This window comes from Nyctibius grandis, chromosome Z, assembly GCF_013368605.1.
Source record: "Nyctibius grandis isolate bNycGra1 chromosome Z, bNycGra1.pri, whole genome shotgun sequence".
In the NCBI taxonomy this organism is placed as follows: Eukaryota; Metazoa; Chordata; class Aves; order Nyctibiiformes; family Nyctibiidae; genus Nyctibius; species Nyctibius grandis.
The window spans coordinates 18,519,383-18,545,815 of NC_090695.1; the positions used below are offsets into that span (position 1 = coordinate 18,519,383).

The following is a 26,433-nucleotide window of genomic DNA, read 5'->3' on the forward strand; positions in this document are numbered from 1 at the left end:
AAGCAAAAATAAGGAAAGCAAAGCTTGTACTTTGTGGACCAATTAGTTTTCTCAATACTCGGGAGGGTACCTGAGTACCCTCCTGCTTTTTGACTTATCTACAGGAGCAGATTTGATGATTACAACTCTTTTAAACATGCCACAGGATTTTAAAAGAAAGGGGGGAGCTCAAGGGGGATGTGTGTGTATGTCTTTATGGGAATTCTTTTTTATGTTACTGCATTCCCGGGCCTTCAATTTTTCTGTTTTCTAACAGCAGGTTTTTTTCCCTGACCTTTTGTACACAAAGGTGGCATATAAATTGGAATAAGCAATGTGCATTTACTTCTAACATGTATCTAACGTAACTTTCTGTACTACAATTAATTTCAGCTGCCATCTTGCCTGTTTGTTGGGGTTTTTTTAGTGTTGTGGTGTGCTGAGTAAACATTTTTTCTTTTTCCCTGAGGTCAGCTCAACTTTTTTGAAACATCTTGGGTCATTTCGTGTGACATGCCTTTGGTTTCTTGAGTGCAGTATACATACAAACCAGCAGATGAAAGCTTACAGCAGATCAAAAAACAATTGGGCAAATTCATGCGGAGGCATCCTCCTCTGATTCCTCCCTGAAACCACGCATTGCTGGTGAATGTGGGGAGGAGTTGCTCAGAGGTTATTTCTGTAGTTTTACCACAGCATGCACAGGTAGTTGCTGTTTGACATAGGATACTGGGCTTGGTGGTCTTCTAGTTTGGTCCTATAAAGATGCTCTTACAGGGTGATCCTGTGGAGTGACAGACGATGCAGCTGGGAGCATTGTGAATGCACAGGGTCTACAGTTGCCTGTAACTATTCTTGTATTTATCTTCGAGTCATGCTGCCATACTTCCTATCTGTCCTGAAAATGTAGCATTTTCTCCATACCATAAATAGGAAGTAGTTCTTTTTGGAGAGTAACCTCTTGAACAGAAAAACAAAAAAAAAAAAGTAGTATGAATTGCTTTCAGAGTGTTAAGCTTTCTAATACATCTAATCTCATGGCTGCATGTCATAACCCCTGCTATCTTGCTGACTAAATTCAGGTTGAAGGAGAAGAAACTTCAGATTTTGAGGGCTGTAGTTCCTACTTCTGCAGCTTCATTTTCATAATAAAACTTTCTTCGTCCTATGAAACTGTGTAGTCTCCTGTGTGGTAAATTCCATTGCTGCATGTGGGGTATCATCTCTACTGGAATAAATCTGTATCACAGTGTATGTGTACCGTGAAAATGGAAGACCTTACTGTTATGTGGTAAAAGACTGACAAGCTTGTTCAGCAGAAATGTCATCCTGGAAAATTGTTGCAGGACCATGTTATGAATTGGATTGAAGATCAAATCCAGTTCAACAGTTTCCATTTTCTCCTCTCCAACTTCAAGTTTCAAAATGTGTGGTATTGTTTATTTGGATTTTTTTTTTTTTGTCAGATCCATGTCAGTAGGGAGGAATAGAAATGAATAATTGAGGTGGGGAGCAGGAACTCCTCAAACTGACATCGCTGCTGGGAGGACGGTATATGGAACTGTTTCAACAGGTTACCTACCCAACTTAGGGTAGCTTCTGGCCTCTTCTTCCTCTGTAGTGGCATATATAGCTGTTTATTCAGAGCCTAGGTATTTAAATTACCTAAGATGTTTCTAGGCTTGTTATCACTCTAGTTCTCATGTTAGTACTTGATCTAAGAGGATTCTAGCAGCAAATTCAGGAGCCTACTTACATGTAAATATTTTATGGACTCTTTGCTGTTTGATTATTATTTTTTAAATACTCAGTGTATTTTTTTCATACTTCAAAGCATCTTAATCTATAAAGCTTAAGTGTTTATGGCTGAGATTTAGATCCATAACCAAACTGAAAAACCCACAGCAGCAGTAACATGGCTTTTCTTTAATGGATATGGAATGGCAGATGGGGGAGTGATAAGAAATGAAATTTGGATGTCTTGCTTAAGGGGGTTTGCTTTCAGATGAATATTCTGAAAAACTTAACTTTTTTGCTTTTCATTCCTCATAAATTTTTGAAAGCTGCTTAGTAAAGGAAAAAAAAACTTGCAATTTTTACTTTTTTCTGTGTTGTCCCATGGAATAAATTTTCAGTAATCTCTCTGAACCTCCAGAGGTTTTTACATTTTACAAATGTTAACATTTTACATTTTACAAATGTTCTATATGACCTTCAGTTTGATAGCATCCCCTGGGATTCAGTTCAGCTTTTTTTAAAGACTACATTATAATGCTAAAATAACTTAGTATCTCTGTCACATACTGCTAGGAGATTGGAAGATTTTAGAACTTTGTTGCAGCCTGCTGTGAGCTGATCTATGTTGCAAAAAACCGCAGTACTTCTGATTTTTCTGGTTTATGATCTAATTCAGCTCTGGCCTATAGAGTAGACTTTACGTCTATATTTCCCTTTTGTTGTAGGAGTATATCCTTTAGTTGGAATATTAAAAATAAAGTTGTTGGCTTTACTTGTTTTTTCAAGTTAAAATTCAACAAATCTATTTAATTTATTTTGTGTTTTCTAATGAGCTAACTAGGGAAAATGTCACATCTTGTGTTTATCCGTGACAGGTTTTAAAACATGAATTACACAGGGTTTTTTCTTAATAGCCTAACATCAATATTTCTTAATAAATTAAACTTTAGGAAGTCAAATTTAAAAATTGCCATCAGGAAGTAGTTATTTTGGACCGAATAGCATAGAAAACAAAGCTTTCAATTGAGGCTTCGGTTTGAAATCTGCGTCTTTCGTGTAGTAGCTAGCTCTGTGCCGACAATATATCATCTCTAACTGTGCCTCTTCCCTGAAAAGGGGAGCACAGCAGTCTTCGTGAGTCTAAATGCCAGTCACACACTGCTGTGACTGTGTTTTCTCATTCTAAAGAAAACTTCTAAAGAAAACTTAATTCCTTGTAATTTTAATTTCAATATGGCCTTGCTTCTCCCCTGTAATAGTGGAAATATCATCTTCCAGATGGATGGTAGGAGGTTTCTTTTCTGTTTATGCAACTTTCTCAAACAGGTGTCATAAGAAGTTTGAGAAAACTAGAACTTTTCACATGTATGTGTAACTAAGTGATTGTTCAACCTATCAAAAATGTTCTCAATTATTTTAATTTTTTAATTTTGGCACATGGGTTATAATTTTTCTTTTATGTGTACCTTTTTCTGGTCTCAAGGAAGCAGTACACTGCTTTCACTTCACTGTAAAGCTCAGGCAGGCATTAATGCTTCGTGCTGGCCTGACCACATGTTTTATATAATTTTTTTTTTAATTAGTTCCTTTGGGTGGGGAGGCAGGGATGAAGGGAGGAAGCCTTGTCATTGCTGTACATGAATACTTAGGCACTGTGAACTTCATGTAGGAGCATCCCAGCACTCTTATATTGGGAATATTCATGAAGGGGCCTTGGTATTATTATTTTAGATTTCTTAATGTAAGTTTATTGATAGTGTCAGAATTCCAGAGAACTGCTCCATTAAGTTTCAGACTTGATTTGTAGAGGGCGAACACAGTTGTGGACAGAAGATGGATGTTTGAGGATTGCATTGATGAGCTTACATGAGTAGTCCACAAAAGCCTAGTGTATAGTATTGCAGAACAAACACAATCTTTGTCTTCTGGGCTATGTGGGAGAGCAATTTAAAAATCTGAAAGTACACTTGTGTGTTAATGTGTTTTTCTTTGAAGCCATGGACTTCACTGAGTGCTGCTATCTCAGCTGAAGCAGTGCTTGAGGGTACTGCACAAGTGATTATAACAGCTTCCTATGTATACCTTTCAGGGTCCTTTAGCATGAATGAACTGCATGGCAATTCTTAACTAAATTTTCCTTGGCTGCTGGTTCATGACTTGGAGTCTTTCTGGCAGTTCTGCTTTGACTATCTTAATTGAAAAGCTTGAGTGGGCCCCAGGTTTATTCTGTCAGCTACCTGAAGGATGTTCTGAGTAGTTGTAGGTCGTATGTGATTGAAGAAAAATTGCTATCACTGGTCTTAAATGGTAACTGGTATCATAACTGGTCAACAATATACAGGAAATCAGAACCTATGAGCTTGAATGCTGACAGTCAATTTCAGATGAAGAAGCTTAAATGGACAGTTTAAAAGAAGGATCTGACATCGTGCACTTGTAAAATACTAAATACTCTATTCCATTTCTGACGATTGTCAGTATTAAATATTTAAAACAAGTCCCAAATAAAGCCAAACTCAAATTTTAAGTCCATCTTTGTAATTCCATTTCTTAAGTTCCCTTTTTAAGGGAATCTTATATGTGTGTGAGAGAGAGATCTTGTCATTGAGAAGATGTCTCTTCTGCCTGAAGTATACTTATATCTCTATATTCCTGTGTTCCACGTAATTATCTTACAGATGTGCTTGGCATGCATACCACCGAAAATACCGTTGGTGCTTATCTTACAACCAACGCTGTTGAATACGTTTCTCTCAATAAGCAAGTAAATGCTTTTTTTTTGTATATATATACTAGATACTTACTTTGTAGCTTCAGCGATGTAAGACTACTTCCTCTTCTAAGACAATGGTAGTTTCTTTTTTGTGCTTATGTGTTAGGATAAATGAAGAAGCTTTCTTACAAGTCACTTTGCCATTGATAGGTATCACATTAATAAAGAAAACTACTTGAGTGCTGCTGTTGATATTTTTGAAATAAGTGGGTTTGAGATTTTTGACAGTTTCAATTGTTTGACTTTTTATACTTTTTTTGAACTCCCTGTATGTCCACAAAACTTGTGTACCGTGATTGCCTGTGCTTATTCCCGTTTATAAATTTCATGGTTTTCACAACTTTTTTCCTTCTTCCCTGATTCTTTTGGATCAATAAAAAGATGGCATTGGTAAATTTAGCTACTCTGATTTTGTTTGACAGTAGTATATGAAAGTTTGAGTTACTGTTGTAACTCCTTCCCAGACAAAACCCATACAGTTACCTTGGGGAGGAGATCTCAGAATGGAGTTATGAACTGGAATTACTCTCTTACTCAGTTATGCTGCTGATTAGAAAGCACAGTGAAAGATTAACTTTCAGTTCTGGAAAATTTTCCTCCATTCCTCTTCAAAGAGGTTTTTAACAGCAGTGAGTTGTTGTTCATTGTTCTGCCAAACAAGTACAGTTGGCATGATCATGGCAGAGTTCATTACTTACAATGAAAATAAGTAGCAATATTTTTAAATATTTTGTGGCCTCAAAGTCCCACACGAGGTTAGAGACAGATTTGTTCCAGCTACTGTATAAGTACATATACCAGAATATTTGAATAATGCAATAGTGGAAGACGGGTGAGTATCAGTGTAGATTTGGGGTCATTCAACAATGTGATTTATTTTGTCCCGTTGGTCATGTCTTTTAATCTTTCTGTACTTCCTTAGAATCAAAATTGCTTTTAGTGTTCAAAGTGGCATGGTGGCATAATCAGTACAGTGATGATATTTTACAAATTTTTACAAAACAATCACTTCATACAATCTTAGAATCATAGAATCATAGAATGGTTTGGGTTGGAAGGGACCTTAAAGATCACCTAGTTCCAAACCCCCTGCCACAGGCAGGGACACCTTTCCTCTAGACCAGGTTGCTCAAAGCCTCATCTAACCTGGCCTTATACACTGCCAGGGAGGGGGCATCCACAACTTCTCTGGGCAACCTGTTGCAGTGTATCACCACCCTCACAGTGAAGAATTTCTTCCTAATATCTAATCTAAATCTACCCTCTTTCAGTTTAAAACCATTCCCCCTTGTCCTGTCACTACTTGCCCTTGTAAAAAACCCCTCTCCCGCTCTCCTGTAGACCCCTTCAGGTACTGGAAGGCTGCTAGAAGGTCTCCCCAGAGCCTTCTCTTCTCCAGGCTGAAGAGCCCCAACTCTCTCCACCTGTCTTCATAGGAGAGGTGCTCCAGCCCTCTGATCATCTTTGTGGCCCTCCTCTGGACTCGCTCCAACAGCTCCATGTCCTTCTTATGTTGGGGGCCCCAGAGCTGAACGCAGTACTACAGGTGGGGTCTCACCAGAGCAGAGTAAAGGGGCAGTATCACCTCCCTTGACCTGCTGGCCATGCTTCTTTTGATGCTGCCCAGGATATGGTTGGCCTTCTGGGCTGCGAGCGCACATTGCCAGCTCATGTTGAGCTTCTCATCAACCATCACCCCCAAGTCCTTCTCCTCAGGGCTGCTCTCAATCCATTCTCCGCCCAGCCTGTATTTGTGCTTGGGATTGCCCTGACCCACGTGCAGGACCTTGCACTTGGCGTTGTTGGCCTTCTTGATGGAAGGAAAAGATGTCTTGTAGCATGGGAATCCTAAGAAGTGCTATCCGTGAATCAAAAATTGCTGTTTAATTTCAAAAATAAATGCAAGAAATGAGAAGTAGCCAATACATTTTCTGGTAGACTGCTGAAAGGCAGAATTGAAGGTACCACCCCCAGCTCCTCCATAGCGTTTACTCGATTTGAATTCAAAATGTTATGTGATGACTTGTTCGCAGGAAGTGTAGGTTTGCTTTTTTAATTTTATTTTTCACTTCCTACTTTCCCTGTAATGATTACCGAAGCCATTGGTCTAGAGAACTCGTGAGTGTGGTCAAAGTGGGGTTCAGGGAGCTGGCGTGTGGAGCTCTACGTGCTGAGCACTGGTTTTAGTAAGCAGAGAGATGTCAGGGTGCTTGATGGCCCACAAAACCTGCTGAAGGTTGGCAGTAGTCCACTGAAATCTGAAGGTAATGAAGGCATCTTTATTCGCTACCAGTGTCTCTAAACTAAGACTCTACGCTTTATGTCAAATACTGCTACCCTTTCATTAACCTGAGCTTGGTAGGCCCACATACATCCCACTAGATAAACACAAATTAATTTTGTTTCATGTATTAAGTTTGTTTCATGGATAGGAAAAATTATATCCAGCTGACCCAATAGCTCTTACTTCTCACATCCTCCCTCAAATAGTGTATAAATGCTTAGTACTGCTTCTAGTTGCTGTTTCACAGTATGTTTTGATGAAATTAGACTATTCCTCTTCACATATTAGCACATTTTGCATAAGTGTAATATCTATATCATTTCATGCTCATGCATCTTTATGCATAGGTGTGATGTTATTTTTATCTTTTTATGGAGGGGTGCCCATGGTTTGTGAAACTGTTTTTACAGGTGCTCACTTACAGGAGAGTATATTGTGCCTAGGAGCCTGGGAGGGAACGACTAAACTGAAAGGTGAATGCAAAGCCTTTCTGATCAAATTCTATTCACATGTAATGTTGTGTCCTTCCTCAATTCACTGGTGACAGGCTGGAGCTCTTGTCAAGTGATTCTCCTCTGGTGTTGTACTGTCACACTACTGTGTGAATGTGTGCAATTTTTATGTCAATTTTAAAGCAAATACTGAAGATAGCTCTTTTCCTTTATCCAGACCCATATCAAAGGGATGTGAGCTCACTGCATTTTGACTGTGACAGTATGTAATTTATAATTAGTGTCAAGAATTGCATTTCTAAAGTCGTATGCATTACTAGAAATTAAAAACTTAATTACATTGTTATAAGTGAGTTATGAATGCAGCGAAGTTCTTAAAGAAAATCTCAGTCAGGAATACACTGAGGATGGTAAGAAAAAATGTGTATTTTCGTTAAGTAGTCCATATACTTGCTGTCCTGTAATTGGCTTCCTTGCTTTGTTATCACAGACCTACTTGGTTATTATGGATTTTTTTTATTGCTTGCTAACTACATTGATTTTTTTTCACTAAATACTCCCCTTCTAATCAAATAAAATTCCTGCACTTATTTTCTCTTTATACGATGGATTTTATAGAAGCTGAAATGGGAGTTACTGAAAGTGTAACCGTTTTTAGCCATATGCTTGCAGAAGTTTTGAATGCCTTTTCCTGTCATTTTTTTGTTATGCTAGCTTTTTGTTATCTTACAAAAATAAACATTTGTAATAGTAGCTGCCATTGTCAAAGTGGGTGTAGTTACTGTATGCTTGGCTGGCGGCTAGATTAGTTGACAGATATCACCGAAAGGTCTCCTTGTTGTACAGGGAGACAGTGCTCTCCCGGTACAGGACAGAGCACTCTGTGTACGTCGGGGGGCGTTATATGTGTGAGAGTTAAGGAACTGAAGAGCCGAAGTCTGGGTCTTCGTGGTGAGAGCCAGTTCACCTGTGACTTTCTGCTGATAGAAAATATGCTGTCCACTATGGATCTGCCATGAGTGGGTGAAGGGTTCTAGTATGTTGCTCTAGGGTTCTATTTCTCCACCTAGCTGTTGCTCAAAATAGGCTTGCAAGGAATTTATTTCTACGCCACAGGAAAGCTTTTTATGCCAGAGTCAGCAATATATGTGGAAATATTTAGTCCTCTTTGGCTTTTGGAGCAAAATTCAGCGTATGCATGAGTCTTTGCTAGACAAGGATATTTTGAATGGATCTCTGAGTGTTAGTGAGCAAGACATAGCTCTCTAGCAAGGTTTAGTGGTTATCTAGTACAACTTATTATTCTTATATCATAAGAAATCATATTAGTGATACTAATTCCAAGTGTAGCTCCGATTGATAAATATATGGCCAAGAAATATGAAAACAAGAAAATACAAAGTAGTGCATAAACTTTAAAAAGATTAGTACCAAATAACAAAACCAGATACAGACAAGATATGTAATAAAACAAATTGGGATGATTAGCATACTGGGGGCCTGCTTCATGACTCCTAAATGCTACTTCACTACAACTAGGAGATGACAATAGTAATTTGTTATAATTGTCAGCAGTGTACACTAAAAAACAAATATAACCTTGGTGAGAAACAATGTTTTTTATCACAGAAGCATGACAGTAAAATCATTCTTCAGAAAAGAACAAGAGCAAACCTGTTAAATGTCTTTCTGGGTCTCTGGTCTCCTTCTGTAAGGCCAGAGATTGTTGGGTTTTATAACTTTCTGAATTTAGCTTTAAATCATTTAAAGACTTACTTGTTTTGAAAAGAGTTAAGTTTGGTTCTCCATTTGCCTTACAAACCATTTACTGCCTAACCAGTCATTAAGACTTAAAAATTTTAGAGTATTTTTCTTTGCTAGAAATAACATGTTTATAAGCCTTTAATTTTTTATTTGCTTCCTTATGTCATTTATTTTTATGATCATCTTTTGCTGAGAGAACTTTAAAAATAAAATTCTTTTTCAAGCAGCAATCTTGGAACATTTGGTTATCTGCTGATAATTCTACCGTTTTGAACTGTGCCGGAATGGTCTAAATTCCCTTCCTCATTTATAACTCCTCTAGAAATTATTTAATAGGTTGTAGCTTTTGAAATTCTACGTAGCTTATCCTGTCCAAGTTACTTGTTTGTATGCTATCTTATTTCCACCATTCCAGTTGGAGGTGGAGAATGTAGTATGCATGGTTTTATCTGCTTTATCCCTATTACATGAAGCTGATTCAAAGTATAATTTTTTTGTATAAAATATCTAATCTCTTCTTCTGGGGATAAGGGAGTTAAATAGTCTAAGAAACTCTTATCACATGCCGTATGTGTGGAGACATATTACTCTTCTCTGACAGTCATCCAATATGCAATAAGCAATTTCATCTTTAAAAGTAGGATAGGCACTTAACTCAAAATAGTGTGAATGTTCCCATATACGAAATATATGGACATAAAAATAATCTGCAATGAGAACTTTTGTTTTAGGACTTCTATTTTGAGTTGTATCATACTTTAAATCCTATCTTTCTGTTAATGGCTTCAGACTTCTACATCAGCAAGCACCATATCTATTCTGACTTGACACTTTCTACGTCTTAGCCAGTTGCATTTAACCTCATTCTCCTGTTTTGGGGTATAACAGGCTTAAAGAATCTGAATCCAAAGTTCAATTTGGTGCCTAAGAGATTAAACTGCATACTACAAGTGAAGAATTTGATTCTGTTAAAAGGGGAGTTGACTTAGGTGATATAAGACAAGTGAAAACTTGGTCTTGCAGTTCAGCAAGAGATAGAGGAGGGCTCTGGTGGGTTAACCTGGGGAAGAAAATCACTAACACCTGTGCTGGACATCCTATAACCTGCTGCAGATGAACTAATCACATAGATGATTGTCAGTGAGCACTCCTATTCCAGTCCTTTTCTTCTAAAGACATTACTGCTGTTCTTGGAGTAAGGCCCAGTAGTATGTTGCACCGGGACGGGGGCAGAACTTGTGTATTCTCTTCATTTGCCATAATGTGAACTGGGCATACTGGATCCTGTTCTATGTCGGGATACTGAAGTTTGTCATGCAGTAATAAACTTGGGAATCTTTGTGTAAGTTGTATTATCACACGTCAGATATATTAGTCCCAATACATAAAATTATGAAAATAATTAAGCTGCAGAATTATTACTAGCTTTGGGTCTCATTTATCAATATAAATTACCTACTTCCTGTAATTTCTAGAAATTCTGTTCAGTAATGGCATAAACTTCTAGTTTTCTGGAGATAAAATACCAGATTTCCTCTGCAAACCTTCTAGTGTGAAAGTGAAGAGTCTGAGAGATCATGTAATGTAACAGCTATTTTTACACCTTGAAAATACCACGGAATGTGTATACCTTGATGCACCTGAGTTGGTACTGGGAGACTAAATAACAGCAGGAAGGATTAGAGAGCCGTAGAAGCTTTTGTAATGCTTGTTTCAGATGTCTGATAGCCTCCTTAGGAGACGTGCAGAAGAGAGAAGCCCATTTCATTAGCTTTGTAGCAAGCATCTGTTGCAAACAGAGGCTGGTATTTCTTGGCTTGTTTTGAAGGAGGACTCATTTTCAGTGGCTACTGAACAGTGCCAAAATCCCAAAGTATGGCTCAGTGCCTTCAGAGCAAGCAATCCAACCAATGTTTTACCTGTTTCAAGTAGGTGGATTTGACTTCATAGGAGCTAGAAAATCCAGGCAGGTAATTTTACTTTGTAACTTTCAAATCTCCAAAGACTGATTTCTAACCTTCATCACTGAGGGAATGATCGTTCTTGACCTCAGGGCCTGTGAGGTTCCACTGAAGGTGATGGCTCAGTCTGTGGAGTTAGAGCTTTGGTTGTGAATATTGTCCTGTTAGCAGTAAAATACTCACTTTGACAAATGCACTTTTTGACATACCAGTCTTCAAGAGAGATGCTTGATAAAATGACTTTACAGCGAGAGAAGACAAGAAGTGTAAGAACTGGGACTAAATAACAAACTAGTTTGAGGTGTAGCCTTAGTAGTTCTCATTTTAGATCCAAATAACAGAATGGTTTTCTTTCATGTTATAACATTCTGTACAGGTTTGTTTCCCTTTTACAGAAAAATGCTGGAAGAAATAGGATATGTTTTAGCTTCTAAAACTACTTTGATGTAAAGATACAGTGGCTGTCACCTGATGGTGTTCTCCAACAGGGGCTCTCGCACTTCAGCATGGGATCCCCAGGGCAGCAGAGGTTCCACGGGAGCCTGCTGGGTGTTATGTTTCTCTGTTAATTACATCTGGGCACCATTCATGCTTTTTCTGTATTTTTATAACATATACATGTATTTATAGTTCATAAGTATGTTTTAAATATATGTAGAAGATACAAGCTTATTTGAGGTAAATAGAAGGGTGTTTCCAATGCAGAATGCTTGTTAGTGATTCATCTAAATGACCTAAGAAAGTGGCAATTTTTTAATGTGAGTGAAAGGCAAACAGTGGATGTGTAGGGTACCACTATATATATACTCCTTGTGAGCTTCAGTGGATAGTGTATTGGTCAAATGAAGCGAGGCCTATGTTATTCTGAATGAAGATGATGAAGAGCTATTGGAAAAGCTGAGGCAGCTAGAAAAAAGAAATACGATTGTTGTTTTCCCTTTTGTGTTTGTCAGGTACCCTAACAGAAGAATAGAACCTAATTTCACACTTATATAACATTTGGCTAAAATCCCTGTAAATATTTTTAGGAAGCCAGATTCATTAGTCTCTATGAAGTAATGTGTTCAATGCTGTCTTTAAGTGGCAGTTGCTGCCAGATAGTACGAGGTTGAGACGGTTGCCTGTTAAGTTTTTAATTTTAATAGAATGTGCCATACCTGATCTTTTGCTTTGTCAGGATGGGCACAAATGGTTAGATGGTAGATGCCAGCAGTAGTGGATCAGGAGGAGAAGGAATGGGAGACTGGCAGGAGGACAGACTATGCCTTGCCCATCTGGGTATGATTTTATTACTGATCTTGATATCACTAAAAATACTTAATGGCAAAAGAGAAACTGTGAGCACCACTGGCACTGTTAGTGGCAAGAAGTAACCTAAAACACTAATAGGTGACCTTCTCAATCCAGGGAGTGGCTAACTCCTGTGTCCCTGCACCCCACACTGAGCACTGCTCCTAGCATGCCTCCAGGCCAGCTGGCTGGCGCAGCATTCTCTAGACCTGTTGAGGCTTGGGTTGCTGGTGCCTATATTCTTAATTATTGCTTAAGGTCCCCAAAATGAGCTCTGTACATCCCATCTAAGCTCACCCCCGTGTTGGTTGCCACCATATATGAATCTGCACTGAGCAGAATATATATCTCCCATATTCGTTCCTTCACATTCAGTGCTTTTCCATCAAACCCTGGGCTCTTCTCCCCACAACCTGTTGTTGTTAAATGTATTGATTGTTCTAATAGAGCTGCTGTGTGACCACTTTTGTTCATGAATGTTTTCTGTGGTCACCTATGGTTTGACCACTGCTGGTATGCAGGTAACCTTTGCTAACTTGCTTCAGACAAATAACATGTGTATGCATACCTTGTTGTAAAATATTGACTCATTGACCCATAGAGAAATTGTTAATAATCTAACTATTCAATTACTGTTTGCAAGACTTCAGAATTAAGACACAGAAACAAAAGGACAACGTTTTGCCTTCTCTGTTGCACAAGATGTTGCAGTAGACTGTTTCCATGCAGTACATTAATCTTACTCTGTTCAGTTTTATAGTTCGTGAAGCAAATAATCCAAAGTGAATAATAGAAATTATTAATGTCCAGACCACTGAACTTATGCATTAAAAAACAGTAGTCATCACACTGTTAAGCTTGCTTAGTAGTTTAGAATTACAATTTAGATCTGTTTCTTTTTAATTTCTTGATGAATAATACAGGAGCTGATGTCTGTTGGTTTAAAACTAATAATAAAAAGACTTAAAAAGATCCTTAATGCTGCCTTTTTGGAGGGGCAACATTTAAAAGTTAAAATTTATCTGGAAAAAAACCTTGTATCTTTTTTGCTTGATTCATGAAAAGCTTAAACATTTAAGAGCAAACCCCTTGCTTCCTGATGAAGCAGAAGGGTGGGCTGTTGAGAAATACCAGACTCCCTGGTCCAAGCTAGCATGTTCTGAGATTTGTTTTTTAACCTGCTCCTTAGCTTTGTGACTGCTGTTCAAAGAAAGCATCACCTGGCAGTCACTTCAGCACACCATTACCTTGACTTATGAATAGGTTTTGCTGTATGAAGATCAGAATGCTCTGTACCCTGCAGGATCAAGTCCTTGATGGAATATGCTCTGGATTTTTTTTTTTTATTTTGTGCTGAGGTAGAGTGATACGGAGACTGGAAACCTAGCTGTTGTCATGTAGGAAAACTTCAGCTTGCATATAATAGGTGAGTGGGTTTGTTTTAGATTAAAATAGTAATAATAATAATAATTAAAAAAACTCTTCAGGTTCAGGGCCATAAAATGAGGATGTCCTGCAGTATGCAGGAGCTTTGTGCAATCACAGGAAAAATATTTTTTCCACAGACTGACAGTAAAAGAATATTTAATAAATATTCTTGCCAAGCTTGAGTTAAAATATGAAGTTTTCTTGAGCACTTCAGAAACTATGTTCTATAAAAATACACATAATACTTAAATTCTGCAAAAAGATAAGTGGTTTACTAAGCGAAAGCTTTCAGACTTAGTTGGTCTTTCCCACCTGCATGGAAGAAAAGCACAAGAGTCCTTTGTGCAGGCGAGAGTAGATCAGTTTAACTGTCACATGAAAGGAAGATAGTTGCTTCTGCTTTTTAGAGAACAAGCAAAGACTGTGAAGCCTCCACTGTTGTATTACATTGTTCATGAATTCAAGTCCAAGGGCCTCTAAAAGACTTTTTTTTTTATATCAGTTGGGAAGTTAATCATGGTTTTATGAACAAATAAAACACTGTGTCATTCTTTCACTGCTGGGATAGTGTTTTCTGTCTTTTTGTGGACAAAGTAATGCAATGGAGTATGTGTACATGCAATGGAGATGGTTCATGCCATAGAATAAGTAATACAAAACCAGAGTAACTCTATTTTTAACTTGCACCTACATTATTTCGGAGCTGTACTGTTGTTATGGAAAGATTTTTGTCTTTGAACTGATTTTTTTGACTGAGGAAACAATGTAAAGTTGACCCTTTTTACACAGTAGTTTTTCCCCTATTTTGAACTTTTAGGCACATTCTCCATTTGGACTCTACCTGCTGGTATAACATCTGTGTTTTTCATGAATTATCACTATTTTTCTTCTCTGTTTCTAGAAAGCAATAGTATGGAATTCGATGCAGGGACAAAAATAATTTTTATGTCACTTGCATTAAAGTTAAGCAAGCATTACTGCTTAACCCTGAAAAAACATTAATTCTTAGGTGGATTGTGTTTCTGTTAATAAACATTTTAAAGTCTTTAAACGCTAGAGACAGTACTGAGTGTATAAAATTGGTTATTAACAGTAGGTTTAGAAGTTGCTTGAAAGAAAATGTATTTTGTTTACAGTATCCATCTGCTTATTGCGTTTTAGCACTGAACAGGACGAGTTATTTCCTGCCTCAGAATACTTTGTTTCCTTTGTCTCTACAATGAGAGAGAAAAAAAGAGTACTCCTCCTGACCAGCAAAAACTTCTCATTTTTCTAAGTAGGGAGTTGTGATAAATGAACCTTAGTAACACATTGCTGTTGAAGATAGGAATTGTAATTTTAACATCATCTTATTGCAATGAATGTTACAGAGAGTATGTTGTAGGTCATCATACAGTACATAAATGCAGTTTTAACTGCATAGCTAAACCTTTTAGAAGCTGAAGACTGAATAAGTGAAAGCAGCGATTGTAACTAAATTATTATATCGCCTTATCTTCCACTTCAAACTGTGATTTTATTTTTTGAATAAAATTTCATGCTGAGAGTTGGCTTAATCAAGCTTACTTATTTTTAAAGATGGCTAACTTCAAGAAGATGGGTGGGGATCATGTGCTTCTGCTTAAGAATGTGGTTTTCTTGGTGATTTAGCAGGTAGCTGAACAGAATCAGGAAATCTTCCAGACTGTTCATACTTGTTTTTCAGTGTCTGACAGTATTTTTTGCTTTTTTTGGTTTTGCCGGCAATCACAAGCAACTGCTTTGCTGTAGGTCAAAAAAGTACAAGCCCAGAAGAATTACACTTTCATTTTACAGATATGAACTTGCTGTGAATTATGCTGTAATGACTTGAAGAGCTTTTGAGTCATCACTCAAAAAGCAACTCTCGAGGCCGCTAGCCTTACTTTCGTGACTTCTGTGTATAGTTTAAACATGCTTACTGTGTATTAGTTTACAAGTCCTCTTTTTTGAGGAAGAGTTCATGTATACAGAGAGACACTATGTATCTAGTTTCATGTCTGTGCATCCTATGAAGATGGAAAATTTTCACCATTAATTTATATTCATTTTGTAAGTTGTTTTAAAATAGAGATCACAAGCTTTGAATTGCCAAGGAACGTATGAACCATCACAACACTTGTGATACCTTTGGTGAATGACATGACATACAGATCGGTTTAATATTTGCCAAGACGTTCCTTTTTACTGGGTGTCCAATGTCACAAGCAGTATACATGTTTTAAAGAAATAGCCCTCAAAACAGGTATGCTGCAAACGGCAGACTAGCAAATTAGTCATAAGTCTTAAAAGGGTTGCCACAGTCAGTTAGAAGTAATGTTTTAGCATCTGCGTTGTGAAGAGAGGGAGAACAGGATGGCATGACGTTTAAGAACGCTGTGGTATTATACTTAGCTAAAATTAATTGTGTTTATGACTATATTTTTTTTTTCTTTGCTGTAGTCGTGACATGGAAAATAAAGAAACCCTCAGGGGGCTGCAGAAGATGGATGACCGCCCAGAAGAGCGCATGATCAGGGAGAAACTCAAGGCAACGTGTATGCCAGCCTGGAAGCACGAATGGCTGGAAAGAAGAAGTAGGAGAGGCCCTGTGGTAAGTGGCACCGATAGAAGGGTAATATCTGTAACAGCTATTACAAATAAAAATCCTTTAAATTTCTCTCTATTAGAAACTTCTTTCTCTTAACAATTTGCACACTCCTAATGATAGTCCTGTTCATTTTTTATGAGCTGTTTTAACAGGAAACTGTGGCTGACTTTCTGAAATGTATGCATTTATTAAGCTTTATTTTTAAGAAAAAGGCATATAGCTGTGCTGCTGCTTTGTGTATTATAAAATAATACTGTCGCAACACTGCCCTCTAATGTCAACAACAAAGTAGCTCCTGTTCATTAGGAAAAAACTAAGTTTGAGTGTAAAACTGCACTGTTTGAGTGCTTTGTACTCCCTTGATTCTTAGGAGTTTCATGACTTTGCTTTTGCTTAGTTTGAAAATGTTAATGTTTTCTATGTATTGTAATGGAAGTGTATGGAATTTTTGCTAGATGAAAAACCAAACTGCAATCTTACCAGAACCAGAAAAAAAAAATCACCTCCTTCACACAAGTCTCGACTCTGCTAAACGTTGGATGCCAGAGTATTCGATTAGCCTTTTGAGTAACGCTTTTGTATAAACAGCTCAGAAGCTGTTTTAAGAAACTGCAGGCAGATCAAACCTGAAACTTACTAAGCACAGGTACAATTCTGGTATAATGCTGGTTAATTAATACCCATTAGTTACCTAGAAGTGTAGTTGCGTTGGTCACTGTGACTGTCATGTACCACTTGATGGGAGTGCTAATTTAAAGCTAAGATCATCTGATGCAGTAAACAAGTGTTTGAGGACAGCTTTTGTAGAACAGAAATAAAAGGGTTCTGTTGGTAACTTTCTGTCATGAGAAAGAACATTGAAAATACTTACAAGTGCACTAAATAAATGCGTCTTGGTTATGTATAGCTTGAAATTGTTTCCCTGCTCAGCCCACTTCCCTTGAGGTTTCTCGGGTTTTTTTGATACAACTTTTGATGCTCCAGATTCTCAGTTACTACCATTTTACATTTTAAATCTTTTCAAGCACTAGCAGCTGGTAACTGTAACTTGTCCCTAGGCACATGAATTTGCATTCTGACCTTCCAGGAAAGAAAAAGCATTACGGTAATCAGTAGGAGGAAAAAAAAAAAGGCTATACTGCTTTTTATACCTCTCCTTTATCCTTTTCACTTTCATAATCAGATAGGAGTATATTTAAAAATAACGAAAAAGGTTTCTGAAAAGTTCAGGTTTGCAATACATGAAATATGGTGACTTCTTAAAGTAAAATGAGCAGCGCTTGGATCAAGGCTGTAAATGCAGATTTTTCTTTTCTTAGGCAGTGCCTGACTGCTAGACCACAGCCTCCTCATTGTCCTTTTCTCCCTGTAACCTGCTGAAACCGAAACACATTTCTGGATAGTGGAATAGCTTCAGTTGGATGAGTTAAATCCTTCAGTTTAAAATAGCATTTGACCTTGCGGATGCAGTCCAAATCATCACGTAGAAAGGCACACTGAGTCCGCATGTCTCTTCCTCCCTGTACGCTGAGCAGGGAAAGCCCCTTCCATTTTTTGCCTAAATCAAAGAGACCTATGGAACTTTCTAGGAGAGGTCTGCTCTGTTAATCTGAAATGTTACTTGGAGCTTCCTTCCAGCTTTGACTCTAGCCTCTAAGACACGGAAAAATGTAGAACTAAAACTGAATCTGCCTGCTGTGACTGCTTTTAATTCGATTCCCGGGGACCTTACTCTTCTTATCTGTTATGTGGGTCTGAGAGGCAGGCAGCTGAAAGTTGTCTTGAAATATTCCACACCTCAGTGTCAAAATTCAGTGTTCATACAACAAAGCAGTGTATTAGAAGTGTATGTACTCACTCTGCCTGAGCACATGTCTATTCATGTAGTGCAGCAGAGTGCACAGTGATTAGCTCAGATACCAGATGTGGAGTAGTTGTTTTACTTGTATGAGAGGCAGAAAACCTCAGTGTGGTTCTTATAGGGTGCAGCACACCTTAATTTTGCTGTGTTGCCTCTCGGTTTAAAGTAATTTTTACTTTGCAGCAAGTGTTGTGCTGTAGAAATAGCTACCCTAGTATTTCTCAACTGATACTGTATATAACAGATGGATCCACTGTTATAGCTCTTAATAAACAAGACAATGCCTGTAGAAAAAAAATTCTTTTGGCTCCTACTATCCAAGTGGGGGAATTGCTGTCCTTTGAGATATCATGAATGACAATTACAGAAGTCCTTTGAGAATCAAATCAGTTGCTGCCACAACTGACATCAGTGGCAGAAATGGACAGGTGAAAAGTTTCTTGCTTTTGTGTTGCGAATAGATTAACAAGATAGATAACCCCTATTAGATGTTAATATTAGGGAATATGCAGACTTCGGATGTCTGGATAATGGCTTAATTATATAATGCTAGCATTATATAACAAGTTTTGATGAATTTGTTCATCAAAACAAGTTTTGATGATTTTGTTTTGCTTTAGTGTAAAATGATCAATATGTAATTCTAACACATGGTTTAATTCCTGCAAGGTGGTGAAACCTATCCCTGGGAAAGGAGATGGATCGGAAGTGAACAAACTCTCTCTAGAACCTCAAGCTGAAGGACAGAGTACTGCTTCTTCACCTACACAGAAAGGAAGACGTAGTCCTTCTCCTAGTAGCTCCTCTTCATCGTCTTCTAGGACAGTTAAATCTGAATCACCGGGTGTTAGAAGAAAAAGGGTATCTCCAGTGCCTGTAAGTTGCAAGCTGTGATGTAATTTTTCATTTGCCTATATTCTGCAATCTTTTGCTTATAGAGGCAATTAATCCTTTCTGTGGAGGGCAAGATGCTGATACAAAGGGGTTATGACAGGGTATCACTTGAGTGAGATACGCAGAGCATATCTCATGTTTCTCATGTGTGGAATTTTATTCTCTACTCTTAGGTGTGCGTTTTCTTTTTAATTCAGTCCTGCTTTCAGTTTTTATTTCTAGGAAATAAATGAAGAAACATAGATACTCAGTCAGGAAGACATGTATATTCTCTTAGCTTGATTTGCGTGAAGAGGTGCTAGTAGTTTGTTTTTTTCCCTGTAGCTTTCCATGTCAGTTCTTCAGGCAGGTATATTCCATCAGGGATAGAATTGTTGACTGGATTAAGATTCCTGAAGAAAAGCATTACTGGTATGCTATTTGTGATCCTCTATTCCAGAACTGATCTTTATGTACAGATTAGGGAAGATTTAGGTATGTGCATTGTTAGGAGACTAAAATCCCTATCATTACATGTGAGAAGATCTGGAATAGAATGTTTTGAGCAATAGTAACTGGCTTCATTAAAGAAGATCAAGAATATAATGTTTTGAGCAGCAGTATCTAATGGGTTTGCTTGTTATAAAAATGCTCATCCACAGTTAGGCTTCAGTTGACTTAGACATCTGCAACTTTGTAGTGCAATTAGAGTAAGAATAAGATCTGACTGCTTTTGTTGTCTGTCCCATTGCTCTGAACAAGTTTTCCAAAACAAAAATATGTACTGCTGTTTCTCTGAACTAGGGACGAATATCACAAGTTACAACAGTGCAGCCCAGCTTCTTTCCTCTTAACAAGAAAAATTGAAAAGTAAAAACAAAACAAAACAAAACCAAAACCATAACAAACCACTGAACTATCTAATTTAGCCTTTGATCCATTTTTATTTGTTTTTCTTTGTTTTATATTAACCTTTCACATGAAAAACCTTAGAAGTTCAGGCTATGTTTTACTTAACGGATGGACGGTGAGTCAATTATAACAATTTTATGCATCATAACATAAAATTCAAAGTGGATATAAATCAAAGCAGAAGAATTTAAATTGGACAGAACCATTAATGCATCTCATAATGTTAGAAATGTGAAGAATTTAAATGAAGACAATTTTAATAAAAGTTTGGGCCATTGAATTTTTTGATCATGGGATAACAAAACAAAAAAAACATCTTGAGCTGAAAGTTGCTTTAATTGTGCAAAGGAGAAGAAACTGTATCCTTTTTCCTTTTCTTTGGAATTTCTTAAACTTTTGTTCTTCATTGACCGTATATTCCCTTTTGTAAACTGTAGTCATAAGATTTCTTCATTTACGAAATATATTAGTGCTATAACCTTATATAATAATTTCCTGTCTTGAGTCACAAGTCTATGATTATCTTCTGATTGAATTATACTGGCTAATTCAGTAGTAATATGGTAAGGCAACCAATGAAGACTTGAAAATAGAAGCAATTTAAAAGACTCCTTTTCTATCATAATGTGAGACAAAATTTCAGTTGTTCTTCTGCCCTTGAGTTCTGGGCGTGGAAGAAAAGTAATTCTTTTAAAGTCACATAGGATAAGCAGGTAGTAGTAGCAGTAGTTCAGGTTTGGGGGATTCTCTTACTCTGTGTCATTTGCGGTGGCGGGGTGGGGCTCAAAACCTGATTAAACTTACTGTTGTCCTGGAAATGCTTTTGATGGAACTGCTTACGTAGTTTCAGAGTGGACGAATAACACCACCTCGACGAGCCCCATCTCCAGATGGCTTCTCTCCATACAGCCCTGAGGAAACAAATCGTCGTGTCAACAAAGTGATGCGAGCCAGGCTGTACTTGCTGCAGCAGATAGGACCCAACTCTTTCTTAATTGGAGGAGACAGCCCTGATAATAAATACAGAGTGTTTATTGGGCCTCAGGTAGAGAACATTTTTGTGTTGTCTGTAGCTTTTATTAATTCATAGTTAATCTTGGAAAACTGTTCAAAACTAAACTAGATCAAGTTCGTTAGTCACCAACCCATGATAATGGTTCTATAAAGTAATGTTTAAAAGTTGTGATCTGTGCTCATGTAATATAATGATCAGCTTGTATTTTGTCAATTATGTAGTGAGTATATTAGCTTTGTCTAAAGTTTGTCTTAAAAAAAAAGCAAACCCTCTACTTTGGAAGTAATTACTATTGTCCTGTCTGTTTCTCATTCCTCGAAGTGGCTCCAAATTATCTATCTGAAGTATTTTTGGCTAAAATTTGTCCACTTCATTTTTCTGGTTTCTCATTCTGGAACACTTTATTTTCTCTATTCATGGGATACATAAAAATGACAACTATATGACAATTCCTTTATTGCTGTGATAATTTCATTAATATCCATAGTAAGGTCCTTTTCATAGACTTTCATAGTACTAATGTGATGCTGCATTGGGGAACATCTAGGTCTTTGAGTAAACAGAAGCATCTCATTTAAGTTTGATTGCTGTCATGTTATGGATAGATGATGATTATATGCATAAATTCCTTCTAGTATGAAGCATAGCAATAGCTTCAATTGACTTTAAAAAAATGAAAAAATGGAAAAAAAGTCAACTGAAAACTGGTATAATAATTGTCTGCTTTTGTGTACATATTCCTGAATAATTTTGGGAATAATATTTTGGGAATTAGCATTTTCTGTAAGGCGATATAAGAAGATATTTAAGGCTATGTATGAAATATTTTGCAAAAACTATTTTTTTTTTCGGGAGCGGGGAACAAGGAAGTGGTAATATATGTTCTATGATACACTTAAATGTGGAAAAATTATCTATGAAATTATCAATTCAGTAGAGCCTTACTATGTAGTTTTCTTTGCAGACTTGTAGCTGTGGCCGTGGGACGTTTTGTATTCATCTGCTGTTTGTTATGCTGCGAGTGTTCCAGCTTGAACCCTCAGACCCAATGCTCTGGAGGAAGACACTGAAGAACTTTGAGGTAATCGATTTCTAATAGAACTAATAGCAGATCTAAAATACATTCCACGTAAAAGTCTTCAGGATATTACCTTAAAAATGCTGAAAACTATTGCTTTTCAAAGCAACAAGAATATATGTTTTTTATTATATCTTTAATTCAGCCTCAAGAGCTATGCAATTATAAAAAAAATAGCTGCAAATAAAAGACATAACTAAGAGTAGTAGAGAGCTCTAGTTTAGTGAGTGACTCAAATCTTAGATTTTCTACTCAAATTTGTGTATCTGTCTCACTGATTAGCTAAAAGGTAAACAGAACGAGGGTTTCAGAAGTAATTGCGTGTATACTTAAAGCTGTTATTTTTAATAAGCAAATTCGTTGTAAAGTTTCCTGTGATCTGTTTATTAGTAAGACTTCTGAAATTGCTGCTGCTACTGTTAATGCATAATTGTGAAGGTGAATAGATTTTTTTTTTTCAGCAGTAGTTAAGCTTTAGTGATACTACTTTTAATTACAAGCTATACATAGCATAAATACGACTGTTGCTGTCTTTTTCTGATGTTAGGTTGAGAGTTTGTTCCAGAAATATCACAGTAGGCGTAGCTCGAGGATCAAAGCTCCATCTCGTAACACCATCCAGAAGTTTGTCTCGCGCATGTCAAATTCTCATACACTGTCATCATCTAGTACTTCTACATCTAGTTCAGAAAACAGGTTAGTATTTTTCTAAAGGAATTAAAAGTTTTATTCTGTAGTTTTCTTCTAATTTTGGAGGTTTAGAATCACCTACATTCTTTTTGTTCAAAGCTGCTTTCATTTCAAGCCACATTAAGTGTATGTATTTGCAAACAGTTGAGTTAAGCATACATTATCTCTGTCCTGGAGACAGAGGATAAAAAGAAGGCGGAGTTACTGAATGCCTTCTTTGCCTCTGTCTATACTGTTGGAGGCTGTCCTGGGGAGCCCTGGACCCCTGCGGCCTCAGAAGAAGTCAGGATAGAGGAGGAATCTGTCTTGGTTGATGAGGGCTGGGTCAGGGACCAATTAAGCAACCTGGACGTCCATAAATCCATGGGCCCTGATGGGATGCACCCGCAGGTGCTGAGGGAGCTGGCGGAAGTCATTGCTAGGCCACTCTCCATCATCTTTGCTAAGTCGTGGGCAACGGGAGAGGTGCCTGAGGACTGGAGGAAAGCGAATGTCACTCCAGTCTTCAAAAAGGGCAGGAAGGAGGACCCGGGTAACTATAGACCAGTCAGCCTCACCTCCATCCCTGGAAAGGTGATGGAGCAACTTGTTCTTGGTGCTGTCTCTAGGCACATCAAGGATAGGGGGATCATTAGGGGCACTCAGCATGGCTTCACCAAGGGGAAGTCTTGCGCAACCAACTTGATAGCCTTTTATGAGGATGTTACCCGGTGGATAGATGATGGTAAAGCTGTGGATGTGGTCTATCTCGATTTCAGTAAAGAGTTTGACACGGTCTCCCACAGCATCCTCGCAGCTAAACTGTGGAAGTGTGGTCTGGATGATCGGGTAGTGAGGTGGATTGTAAACTGGCTGAAGGAAAGAAGCCAGAGAGTAGTGGTCAGCGGGACAGAGTCCAGTTGGAGGTCTGTGTCTAGCGGAGTTCCGCAAGGGTCGGTACTGGGACCAGTTCTATTCAATATATTCATTAATGACTTGGATGAGGGATTAGAGTGCGCTGTCAGCAAGTTCGCTGATGACACAAAACTGGGAGGAGTGGCTGATGCGCCGGAAGGCTGCGCAGCCATTCAGAGGGACCTGGACAGGCTGGAGAGTTGGGCGGGAAGAAATTTAATGAAATATAACAAGGGCAAGTGTAGAGTCCTGCATCTGGGCAAGAACAACCCCATGTACCAGTACAAGTTGGGGACAGAGCTGTTGGAGAGCAGCGTAGGGGAAAGGGACCTGGGGGTCCTAGTGGACAACAGGATGACCATGAGCCAGCAGTGTGCCCTTGTGGCCAAGAAGGCCAATGGCATCCTGGGGTGTATTAGAAGGGGTGTGGTCAGCAGGTCGAGAGAGGTTCTCCTCCCCCTCTACTCTGCCCTGGTGAGGCCGCATCTGGAATATTGTGTCCAGTTCTGGGCCCCTCAGTTCAAGAAGGACAGGGAACTGCTAGAGAGAGTCCAGCGCAGAGCCACGAAGATGATTAAGGGAGTGGAACATCTCCCTTATGAGGAGAGGCTGAGGGAGCTGGGTCTCTTTAGCTTAGAGAAGAGGAGACTGAGGGGTGACCTCATTAATGTTTATAAATATGTAAAGGGCAAGTGTCAAGAGGATGGAGCCAGGCTCTTCTCAGTGACATCCCTTGACAGGACAAGGGGCAATGGGTGCAAGCTGGAGCACAGGAGGTTCCACTTAAATTTGAGGAAAAACTTCTTTACTGTAAGGGTGACTGAACACTGGAACAGGCTGCCCAGAGAGGTTGTGGAGTCTCCTTCTCTGGAGACATTCAAAACCCGCCTGGACACGTTCCTGTGTGATATGGTCTAGGCAATCCTGCCCCGGCGGGGGGATTGGACTAGATGATCTTTCGAGGTCCCTTCCAATCCCTAACATTCTGTGATTCTGTGATTCTGTGATACATTAGTCGCTGTGGTACCAAGTGGGCATATTTGCTTTCTAACTTCTGTTTGAAAAATATTAAGTAGAGTTCTGAAACGAATTTTTTTGACCCTTTATGAATTTGGGAAACAAACTTTTGAAATGTAAGTGCAAGACTGAAGCATTATTTTAACTTTGGAAACCTACTTCTGTGCATTGGTTCAAATACAGCACTTGTGCAAATGTTGACAAATGAAGAAACGTGATTTTTCTTTTTCTGTTGTCCTGCTTGGGAGAAATGTTGGTGCCTGTGGCAATATACTGAAAACATTCTGGGTAAATGCACTCTACTTGTGTAAACATATATTAAAAAGATATATAAAAACATAAGTAAGCATATATTTAAAAAATACTTCATGTAAAATGGGTGATTAAATTATTTTAAGGGAGCTATTAAACTATTATGATTTTCATAGTTTATACAATATTAAAAGATGCCTGATTTATCAATTTTAAGTGGTGCTTGATTCTTTGATTTTTTTTTTTCCTCCCCTGACTTCTACTAGTTGAGTGCTTCTGCATGTTCTTTTCCTTGATTTTGAAAAGATATTGGTTAATTTTTTTAAACAAGTGATTTGTGCATGCATTAATGGGTGAACTAGACATACGTAGAGAGGTCAAACCACAGAAGGCAACCTAAACTGAGACTTTCTTTTGTGTGAAGAGAAACCTGACTTAAGGAGTACCTTGATGTGTTACTTTGTGATAATAAGCATATAGTTAGATGAATATTTTCAGACAGGTTTATAATTCTTGTGTACAGATTATGACCTTAATTTCCCATCATCTTTTACTTATTTTTCCAAATTGCGTCACTGTAAATAAATTGCATACACAAAGCAGTTAAATACATAATCTACTCTGGAACTACTTATCTGGCAAGCCAGTTCCTTTAGTGTAGATAACTTGTGTAGGAAAATATTTTACTTTTTTTTTCATAAAATTGACTTCACTGGATTGTGAACTTCACTGCATTAGTTCTCATTTTTTAAAGGATGAAAGATTTTTTCAGTTGCTTGCCAGTACACGTGATGATTACTTCCTAGCATTACTGGCTCGATGAGATAAATTGCTGTTTTGTGCAAGTCTAATCTTGCATGATATAAGTAAGGCAGAGAACACTGAGCATCAGATTCATTTCAGATAAAAGTTTACTCAGTTCTGATAATTACTTTGATTTGCAGTTATTTTTGGTTTATTACTAATTCTTCAAAAGTAAGTTTTAAATTAATACTTATGTTTCTGTACGTGTTGTGGAAATGAATTTTTCACTGTAAGCTTATTTTTGTGGATTTTTCAAGGAAAAAAATAGTGTCAACCATTTTCAAGGAAATAAAAGTGAATATATGTGTATAGAAATAATGTATATACAAATTGATTTTATTTTAAAAATATATTGTTGGTGAGCAAATAAAGGGTTCCTTCAAACTTTTAGACACACCAACTATAACTTAAAGTTTTGCCATGAATAGTAAGAGTTCTACACATTTAATCAATACTACAGAAGACTAAAATCTGTTTTTTTCACTACACATTGTTTAAGTTCAGAAAAATTTTTCTGGCAAAATCTCTGCTTATATCCATTTAAAAATTAAGGTGGGGGTAAATAAAATGGAAGCAACATGTAAAACGGGGAAAACTTTTTAAAAAAATCTACATGTGACATGTAGGTATGTTAGTGTTCATTTGTGTCTATTGCATCTGTTCCTGTTAGTGTCAAAATTCTTCAGTGGCTGTTATCTTCTGTTAAATTTCTGAGTTTTACCTATGGGCGGGGAGAAATTTAATGAAATATAACAAGGGCA

At 37.7% G+C, this 26,433-nt stretch overlaps 1 protein-coding gene across 1 annotated transcript in view; it reads left to right on the forward strand.

Moving 5' to 3' along the window:
• MAP3K1 (mitogen-activated protein kinase kinase kinase 1) overlaps nt 1-26,433 on the forward strand; it is a 64,980-nt gene that overhangs the window by 21,006 nt on the left and 17,541 nt on the right. The window contains exons 2-6 of the mRNA XM_068423660.1: nt 16,129-16,279; nt 18,807-19,013; nt 20,767-20,967; nt 21,902-22,018; nt 22,563-22,711. Coding sequence (XP_068279761.1) covers nt 16,129-16,279; nt 18,807-19,013; nt 20,767-20,967; nt 21,902-22,018; nt 22,563-22,711 — 825 coding nt within the window. The remainder of the gene's footprint in view (nt 1-16,128; nt 16,280-18,806; nt 19,014-20,766; nt 20,968-21,901; nt 22,019-22,562; nt 22,712-26,433) is intronic.